This window comes from Pterocles gutturalis, unplaced genomic scaffold (assembly GCF_000699245.1).
Source record: "Pterocles gutturalis isolate BGI_N339 unplaced genomic scaffold, ASM69924v1 scaffold37078, whole genome shotgun sequence".
NCBI classification, from domain to species: Eukaryota; Metazoa; Chordata; class Aves; order Pterocliformes; family Pteroclidae; genus Pterocles; species Pterocles gutturalis.
The window spans coordinates 2,198-12,518 of record NW_010124259.1 but is presented as its reverse complement, the minus strand read 5'-3'; the positions used below and the strand labels follow the sequence as shown (position 1 = coordinate 12,518).

The following is a 10,321-nucleotide window of genomic DNA, read 5'->3' as shown; positions in this document are numbered from 1 at the left end:
AAGGGAGAGAGAAAAAAAAATAACCCAAGCTCTTCCATTCATCCTCCTGATAATGGAATTTGCTTCCTTTCTCCAGCATGTGAATAGCCTAACAAAAACAACTTGAGCTTTATAAATAGCTTTTCATGTCCATTTAATGAAAATGATTTGGGGAAAGAGACGATTGTGCCATCAGTATTCTCCCGAGGAGCCTGGCATGCCGTTGTGTTTAGTTTGAAAGTGTAAATCTCTTTTGTTCCAATAATATATGGCGTTAGCTGCTTGTCCTCAGTCTTTTTCTGTTAGTTCATTACTACACAATTACCATTCACGCTTCATTAGCATCTCTGTCTCTCTTGGGGAGGTTCCCCCCTCCCTTTTTTTTTAAGGCGAAACTCTGCCCTTTTTATCATACCAATGCCATTGGGAACCAGGCAATGTGCTAATTAGCTGTTACTTTTCATGTCTTCGGCTTGAATTCTCCAACTTTGGAGGGGGAGAGAGAAGAGATTAATATAAAAAGATGAATACTGATTGATCAAAACTGCATCTATAGAGGAGCGGTTTTGTTCAGAATCAGAAAAGTCCTCATTTTCATCTCGAGCATAATAAAGTGCCTGAAATGATAAAAGCGTCTGAAAAAAATCAAATGCTTCTGAGCAGGAGGGAAAGCTTTTTTATTATACCTCTATTTTAGCCAGTACGCCTCACTTTGCCTTTTCAGGCCGGAGACCTTTGAATCTCTCAACAAAACCGGCCACTATTGATCCATTTTACACGTCTGAGTTGATAGATCTAATCCCAGTGATCACTGGCTGAAAGGGGGGTGCTCAGTTAAGCCTAAGGCTCCTTTTCAGGGCCCCAAGGTTGATGGGTGCCCACCTGAAGGGCAGGGAGGGGGAGGTGGGGGCCAGTCCCGCTCTGCTCAGTGCTGTGTTTCCCCCCACAGCCACTTCTGCCGTGGTCCCCATCCCTGGCACCTTCTCCTGGCCACTGGCTGCCCGCGGCAAGCCCCGGCGTGGCATGCTGCGCCGTGCCGTATTCTCCGATGTGCAGCGGAAGGCGCTGGAGAAGATGTTCCAGAAGCAGAAGTACATCAGCAAACCTGACAGGAAGAAATTGGCAGCCAAGCTGGGCCTCAAGGACTCACAGGTGAGAAGGGGTGTGGGGAGGGCAGAGGGGTGTGGGGAGCCAGGTCCCTACCCCCGGGGACAGCTGGAAGAAAAAAAGGGGAGAGGAGCAGGGAGAACTGCCCACAACCAGGAGAAAGCTCAAAGCAAGCTACAGGGTTGGGAGCATCAACGGAGCAAAGAAAGTGGCACAATTCCCAGATGAGTGAGTAGGATGGGACAGACCACAGCCTTGTTACCCCTTGACCCCTCTCCTAGGGTCCCCAAAGGTCAGGTTCTGTGGTTCCTGTTAGCTTCAGTATGGGCATGAGCAGGGTTTTGGGCATGCAACCAAAAGGTCTTTCCTGGTCCCTGTTTTATTGAACTGTTTCATTTCTGTGTTGCTTCACCCCACCTCAGGTGAAGATCTGGTTCCAGAACAGGAGGATGAAGTGGAGGAACTCCAAAGAAAGAGAGCTCCTCTCTTCTGGTGGCTGCAGAGAACAGACCCTACCCACCAAGTTCAATCCTCACCCAGACCTCAGTGACGTAGGCAAGAAATGTTCAGGAGAGGAGGAGGAGGAGGAAGTTCCCCCTGTGTGCCCACCCAGCCCCCGACATCCCTTAACCTACCACCAGTCCCCAGAACACCTCCACTTGAGGGACAGACTGGACTCCCAAATGTCTCCTGTTTCTCCATCCCATTCTAGCAGCCCTAGCAAGCCTTCAGACTTCTCAGACTCAGAGGAAGAGGATGACGAAGGGGATGAAGAGGAGGAGATAACAGTCTCTTAGACCACCCTGCCTGCCCCCTCTCATCACATGGGGACATTGCAAAGATGTAAATAAACCAGAGTGCTATAAATTGAAGAGGTGATGTCCCACCCACTTGTCCACATCCTTCTCCAGTGCAGGTTCTTTACCGCATAGCTGCAAGACTTTCTGCTTATAGGTATTCCTTATTCTTTGCCCCATGTGGAGGTTTTCATATTCATAGCATCTGCTAACCTTTTGATAAATCTCTCTGCTCAACAATCAACATTTGCTCAATCAGCTGCCTTCTCCTGAGAGCAGCAGGCAGCTCCTTGCTTTATAGCAGGGAAGAAAGTATAGCCTGTTGGAAGGGAAACTTTTCTCCCCAGATAAGAAACAAAAAACCCCACCATATAGATGCTGTGGCCATTTTTACTACCTTTCAAGTGAATTTTGAGCTACTATTAAGATATGGAAACCCTAAAGCCTGCTCTGATCTGGCGATCCTTTCTTCCAGAAGTAAAAACCATTATTGAGGGGCACAGACCAAACGCTGCCTCCCTCCTCACCCCCAATAGCACAATACTTGTGCACCAGACCCACTGAAATCCCCAGATTTACTGCTACAGTATAATGTAAGTGTGCCTTGTGTTATGGAGAACCTTATATATTTATATACTTTTCACTATAATTTATGCATCGATATTATATTGGAAGCACTGTCTAACCCAGCTTTTTGCCCACTGGCCTGCGCTTATTTTCCACTTTGCTTCTGCTATCCATGATGTGGACAGAGGAAAGTGGATATGCCTCTTTGATTTTTGACTGAACTTTGCTGTCTTTGCACAGCTTATATGAACTGTACACTATTTTGTACACTTACTCTGTATGGATGTTTTATACCAAGGTTATTGTGAGTGAATATAAGGATGGCTCAGCAAGATTTCTCTCTTTTTTTTTTTAATTAAATGACAGCTAAACTACAGACAAATGTAGCTGTTTAATTGTGTAACTTATAAAGAAATGCTTTTATTTTGTATTTTACCATGTACAGACTTTAAATATGTATATATAATAAAGCGAATGATTGCCAAATAAAAAAAAAAAGGTAGACTTTCAAGTTTGATCATTCAGTAATACTTTGTTCTGTTTTACAGCTTGTTGGAGGTTGAGTTTGAGTCCAAACAGGGAAAGAAAAAAAAAAAAAAAAACAACAAACAGAACTACCTCTTACCAACAATATAATATTTTATAAGAATTTATCGCCTTCAAATTAAACAACCTTACAAGACTATCTACCTGCCTTTTAACTAGGGAGCGACTCGATCAAAGAAGTAAAGATTTTGTGTAGTTAAAATTAATACAGGTTCTCCCTCCTCACATTTAAATGCAACTTAATTTCTGCTGATGTTACCCTCCCTGTGCTCGCCTCTAAAGCCCTCCTGACTCTCCTCCTTCCTCCAGTTATTGCCTACGTAGGTTGGGGTGTGGATACTTGCCCTGTGTCACCCTTCTAAGGTACGTAGTTCCCAGTTCGTAGACTGGGAGCATGTAATTAGAATATTTTTATGGGGCAGAGCAACAGAATGGAAGAGGTAGACTTAAGACAACCCTTCAGCCTTAAGTCCAGTCAAGGATCACTCTTACAACACAAGGTAAATCCGTAACTACCTGCATATTTTTAAAAATATAAATACACACAATACGTATATACAGAATGGTATCTATAAATGTACATACAGGGCTGACCGAAAGTTAAGACATATTATCAAGGACACGGTCCAAATGCCTCTTAAACACTGCCAGGCATGGGGCATCCACCACCCCACTAGGAAGCCTGTTCTAGCTACTCTCCAATTAAGTAACTGGACACACCTAAGCCAGGACACATTGTCACTTTAGCTATTTTCTCCCCCTCTAGCACCTTACAGCCATTAGCAAGTCATAACATACACCTGACATAGGGCAGAGAATGGATAAGGCACACACACTGTTTATCCCACGATACACAAGAGAATGTGAAACAGAAAGGTTTGTTTGGTTTGGTGTTTGTTGGATTAAAAAAAAAAAAAAAAAGGCAAAAAGCTTTTCCAAAAAAGCAGCACATCTCCCAAGCATACCTAAAACATCACAGAAACGCGCACTGAACAGCAGCTGGCACCATCTATCTGAACACTCGGCCAGGGTCAAACAACTGTTACGTGCGCTACCAACAGTGTACATACTGGAGGATGTATTGTTACCTATCTATTGACTCTTTAAATGACAGAGAACCCCGTAACAATTATTTATAGCAGTCACTATAAAGGCCATAGTTAAGTAACCTATAAAGACAATGCAATTAAAACCACTTATTTTGTTTGAAAATTCATAGGCTACTCCAGAGGCCACAGGTACCACCACACATACCACAGTACTCAAGAAAGGAATATGTTCAAAACAAGAAAAGGTCTCACCTATACAGAATCCCTCCTGATAACAGAAACTACTGATCATTTTATACCCTCTGCTCTTTACAGCTTCTCTGCACTTGGAATGTTACCAAAAATAATGATTTCAGAGTACTCCTTTCAGCATGAGTGCTATTACATTTTACTCTGCTAGACAAACAGCCTTACTAGAGGAAAAATAACCTGGAATTGCCATTCAACAGGGAAAAAAACCTTAACTGAAAGGTAAGATGTATCAACCTTATATTTTTTTTCCTTTTAAGGATTTCTTTTAACATAGCAAAAAGTATGACCACCAAGCATAACTGTTTGAGATTCACGGATAACTTAATATGAAACTAAAGAGCTTTTTAAATTTTTTTACTCACCAGCAGCTGCCAGACTGCATCCATAGCTTGCAAGAAAAGACTCTCTGTCTCCAAGGCTTCCATTTTATACTCTGGGTGGTGAAGCCAGAGTTCACACCTGTGGCTCATGCAGGACAGCTGTGCCAAGAGAAGTCCTGCAGAAGGAGCTGCTCTTTCTGAGGTCTGACATTAGAGGCATCAACTTACTCACTTAACTCAAATGCAGAGCAATTCCAGTTGCTTTAGGAGGACCTGATGAGAACTGGGCTTGTTGCTGCTGTGCATGACACTGGGAGTTCAGCTTGGGTCTATTTCTAAGAGCAAAATGTTTCATAATTTGCTGTTAACATAAAGAGTGTCAGATGCCACCTCCCCCTACTCTCTGAAGCTAGCTAATACAAAACTGATGGCCCTGGAAAATTATTTCTTAATTTATTAATAGACCTCTCTGTATGCTTTGAGAAAGGAAGAAAGGTGGTGAGAAGATTTTCCTGCCTTCATGGAGATGGAAAGATTTCCATATTGATTAGTAGCATCCAGTTTTTGAAACTTTGGAACAAAGCAATCCTGGATGTAATACACTCCCATCATATAACTGCTTTATGATATTAAAGTGCTGCTTTTAAAGACCTGGTGGCCTGGAGTGGTCTTGAATGTCTGTTCTTCCTTCTCACAGCCAGGATGGAAATATCTGACACTGGGGAATGGGAAATGAGGAGAGGGGGATTTATCTTTGGTGACTGTGAGCTCAGGGCAGCAAATTCTCAATTATTTTATCCCTTAAGAAACCAGCTGGTTTGACATCTGTGCCTGCTGTAACTCTGAGCTTCCCAGCGTGGGAGAGTGGCTTTGGAAAGGGGAAATTAAAAAAAAACCCAAAACACCACTTTCTCAGGGATGGTCCTGCCTCAAGGAGTCTGTGCAGCTGTGAGCTGCAGAGCTGTAGGGCAGCATCCTCCACCAGCAGCCCCAGAGCGTGCCTGGGATGCAGAAAGCCCTGCGGTGGCACCCCTTCAGTCCCCCTCCCCAGCTGAAAGGCTGCTCCATCAACACCCTTCACAAGTGGGGAAGCTGGAAGTGTTTTCTTTCACCTGTGCCCCAGCTGGGGCAGACGAGGAAGGCAGCCTCCTGCACTGCCCCAGTACTGCTGTATGCCCATTCGGAAACCACTTATCCGTACATGTAGAAATCATCTAATAAGCCACAGACAGTTACAGTACACACAGGAAAGCATGTTTATCCCCTCTGTATGAAACACTGTCTTTCCTAACAACAGTAAGCAAAAAATCCTTGCCAGCCACCTTGCATTTCAGTATCACAGAGCTTGAGAAAAAAAAAAACAGTATCACAGAGTTGAGAAAAAAAAAAAAAAAAAATTGCCTCTTTTGAAGAACACCTGTCCTCCAGGCAAGTTTGAACATTACAATCATCTTAAAGAAATAGAGTCCAAGATCCAAAGCCGTAGTTTCCAGAAGCAACCAGTGCAGGCTGAGGCTCATGAGAGGCAGGCACCTGCCGGTACTAAACCCTTATCTGAGGAAAACAAGACCTCTTTGAAGAGAACCAAGTTCAGTCCTCAAAACCACTAAGGGCACTCAAAAATCTTTGCCTGGGAAGGTTAAGGCAGAGTTTGACACAACGGCTATGGGCTCTGCTATTGCCAAGAGGAACAAAGCAGGGTCTCGCTCCTGGTTGTGTTTCCTCTTCTCTTTCCTAACCCATGCACATATCGGGGCCCAAAGGGTTCAGTTTGAAGAGCAGAAAGCCGACCAGTTTTCTTGATTTGCTACCTCTGATAGTTATGTTGTCAACTGAGTCTTATGGGTTTGTGAGCAGTTAATCCAGCAATGCGTTGCTCCTAGCCGGCATGTCCAGCATCTGCAGCAGAGAGCAGTCCTCCCTGCCTTCTGGGAAGCTGATGGACAGACCTGTGCACCCCTGTGCAGGAACAGATGGATGTCAGGCAGACTGATGGGGGTCAGGCAGAGAGTGGGAAGCTGGAAATGGTGGAATAACATTGCCAGAAATACTGTTGTGAGTGTGGTTTAATGGCTCACACAGACCTGAGTTTACAAGGTTGGTTTTTTCTCTTACTGGGCTCGTGCTTTGTGTGCTAACCTCTGCTTTGCACTGGGTGGTGCTGGTTCATTACGATCCCAGTAAGAAAGGCGCTCTGAGGTATAAAAGTGCTGTTTATTAGAGCTACTACTGTAAGATGAGAATAGCTCAGATAATCTTATGTCCCTTTAGATGGTGGGAACCGTGACTGGTCCAGCATTGAAGAGGCCTTCAGCCCCCCCCGCAGCATGCTGGTTACACCCCAGCCATAGCTGTGGTCATTCAAGCTACTATAGGATTTTTTTTTTTTCTTACAAGAAAACAACTCGTCATTTCTGCTGTCAAACAGAAAGGATGTACTCACAAGATGTACTCACAAGAACTTCTTGCTGCACGGTTAGGCAAAGGCAAGGACACACAGGTGGCTTAGTCCCCAGGACCCAGGAGGAGCTGTCTGCAGGCTCCTCTGTTAGAACAAGCTGGCTGAGCTTATCCTGTGGGTAAGGCATTTGTGCAGCACATCACAGCTCTGCCCACCAGGCTGGTCTTGCAGCGTAGGGCAGGTGAACTGTTACGTGGTCACCACGTCCTTGTACAGTGGTCTTTCAGCCAGGATTACTACAAGAGCTCACTGGAAGCATGACCTCCTCCCACCTGCCTGTGAATCCCATCTTATGTAAAGGTCCTTCAGACCTTATTGCCCAGCCCCACATCCATGTACTTCTTGGAGGAGCAGGTGAGGAACTACACATGCTCAGCCAGAGCGTGGTGTCCATCCCTTGCAACTGGCTCAGACTCCTTGAGTCTCCAGCAAAGAGCAAATCAAAAGTATCTGTGGATCTGAGCAACCTGGTCTAGTTGGAGATATCCCTGCTCATTGCAGGGGGATTGACCTAGATGACCTTTAAAGTCCCCTTCCAACTCAAACGATTCTATGATCAAGGAAGGAGAGAGGCTAAGCAAATGGTGATGTCGATGGGAAGTATTTTCCTACAGCCAGTCCCATTGCCCTTGGAAGTTGTCCTCAGCTGCTGTGCTCTGCTCTAACCCTCACAAGTCTTCCCCTTAGGAATGGCTTTTAGGGTCCATGGGCAGCTGCTCCTCTCCTGCCAACATACTGCAAACGTGTTATGATAAGCAACTTCATAGAGGTCCTCCCTGTGCTAAGTGGGGGCTAGGAACTGTGGAGCAGAGAGCAACAGACTGATTGTCCACATTAAAAACTAGAATCCAATGAACAGACGTCTCTACACCATGAGTGACTACTTCAAGATACAGTGGAAAAGGTTAGTGAGAAGCAAAGGGCCTTAAGTACATGTGGCTGTGGATTGAGTTCATAAAATGACTCCAGAGGATTTCCTTTTGCACTGCAGAAAGGAAGTCAGCACTGATCCTACTGCATTGAGAGATGACGAGGTTCATCCAGGAAGGATATAAAATAAGGATGAAATAGGATGTTGGAACCAGAAAAGCAGGGCAATAAAGGTTAAAGAGAAGATGATGTAAAGGGGAAAAAAAAGTGAATGAAGATGAGTGTATGAGACAGTGTGCACACAGGAGCAAAGAACAAGAAGATGGGGAAGGGATGGGGCAGCCAAAAAAAAGGAAAGAAAAGGGAGAGGAGTTCCTGGGAGACATTAAGCATTTTGAGGCCAGTCCAGCATTGATTCAAACATTGTCCAAGATCAGAACTGGAGCATTTTCCTGGGCCAGTTGTAAAACATGTAATTCTGTGAATCAAAAGGAAGTTTAAAGAACACAGAAAAATCTGCTTGGGCATGTCCAAAATGATTCTGCTTCTGGAAAATTGCTGTGGAGGGACAGATGAAGACCACATTATGGAAGACCAGCTCTGAGTTACAGTTTGCACTGCTGCACCATTAAATTGAAGAATAGTTTTAGATTAAGCTAACTGGAATGAAGATGATAAATTTTCAGCAGTTTTATCTGTTTCAAAACTTTTTCTTTGATATAGGTGTGTCCTACCAACATTAATAGCTCAAATCAGTGAGTAGAGGACAAGATAACTACAAGAAACTGTCCAAAAGTGCAGAAATATGAATAAGTCTCTGGGAAAAAAAATACTACTGTTGATAATTATCCCTTACACTTTAAGTGCAGAGGGTTTTGGATTTATCCTGTTTTTTTTTTTTTTTTTTGAGTTACAGCAGAGCATTTATTTGAAAGAAAGGTCCCTACATGTTCTCACTAACCAAGGTACATTTATTACTGTGTAATGACAGTGTCTCTATCAAATGGGTGAAGAGGAAATTGTAATGTGTGGAACATGCAGGTTGCCCAGAATGGTGGCAGATGCCCCATCCCTGGAATCATTCAAGGTCAGGTTGGATGGGGCTCAGAGCAACCTGATCTCGTTGGAGATGTCCCTGCCCATTGCAGGGGGTTGGACTAGATGACCTTTAAGGGTCCCTTTCAACCCAAACCACTCTGTGATTCTACGAAGATCATTCTGCAAAGCATGTTCAGAATAAGCCAAACATACGCTGCCACCTGCAGCCCTTGTGACCAACAGGGACATCTCTTGGAAAAGAAGCTGGCACCAGCTGGCATCAGGGTATGTCCAGCCTGTTGCCCATGTAGGACCGACTTTCAGCTTTATGCAGAGACACTCTGAATGGAGAGACCAGTCTTGTCTTGACCAGATCTTGATGGATACTGTGTGCAAACATTAACTGTGGGAGAGAATCATATCCGTATGATCCCTCTGCTAAATTTCCTCCTGGACATGGGTAAGGCTGCTGGCATCTCTTCACAAGTACGTGTAAGAAGCCAATAAAAACAAAACCCCACAATCTTCAAGTAAAAAAACAGAAAATGTTGATTAAGAAGGGACAAAAAGTTCTGGGAAGCCACAAATCTGAATAAATAAGCATCAATTTTATTGAATCATGAATAATTTAAGACTGGTACAATCATCAGCTTTATTCTCCATGACACAGGGAGCGGGGGAGAACCGGGAAGGGTGAGAAAGGGGGGGGCATGATCTCAAACAGACCATTCACAAATTCCAATCCTAAATGAGAACTGAAAATTAAATAGGGAGAGGAGCAAATGGAAAACATCATAAACGTACACAAAATACTCAATTCCTAGTTTTTCTCTTTAAAAATGGCTAGAAAAAATTCATCAAAATGCAGCACTTTTAATCAAATATTTACATTTCTATGTTACAATGAAAAAATGTACATCTTATAGAACATATTTCATAAACTGTTCCACTGGAAATGACTAGATCAAAACAGCAACCTTCCATTTAATATTGACAAAGAAAGATTTTTTTTTGCTTTGTTTTTATATATTTTTCTTGAAAGAAAATTGCCACATTTAGACAAGATTTCATACACATAATATCCAAGTTAAGCATCAACAATGAAATATCAGTTTGCTTCTTCCAAAATGTACAAAAAGGCTACCCAACCCCTTCCCTCCCCTTCCCCAAATAAACCACATCTCATTTATGGCCCGGAGCATTCTTGGCAGTTCTGAAGGAAAGAAAATGGTTTATACTTTCAATTTATAACTCAACACGAATGTTGCATAGAATCTTGCATTTCTTTCTTTTTGATGTCTTTTTTTTTTAAACAAGCCAACTTTGTAAGGAGAA

The 10,321-nt window shown here is 43.5% G+C and overlaps 1 protein-coding gene across 1 annotated transcript; it reads left to right on the top strand.

Annotated features, from left to right (window-relative positions):
- The first annotated feature begins 849 nt into the window (after positions 1-849).
- LOC104465248 (homeobox protein DBX1-like) lies at positions 850-1,883 on the top strand. The gene is made up of 2 exons (XM_010078218.1): positions 850-1,131; positions 1,509-1,883. Exons 1-2 carry the CDS (start codon positions 850-852, stop codon positions 1,881-1,883), a joined length of 657 nt encoding a protein of 218 aa, XP_010076520.1.
- The last annotated feature ends 8,438 nt before the right edge of the window (positions 1,884-10,321 follow it).

What these genes read in the sequence shown, in the direction of transcription:
- LOC104465248 (XM_010078218.1), top strand. Translation starts at nt 850, where the DNA reads ATGGGTGCCCACCTGAAGGGCAGGGAGGGGGAGGTGGGGGCCAGTCCC. An exon ending in TGGGCCTCAAGGACTCACAG is followed by an intron (nt 1,132 to 1,508) that starts GTGAGAAGGGGT and finishes ACCCCACCTCAG; the next exon opens with GTGAAGATCTGGTTCCAGAA.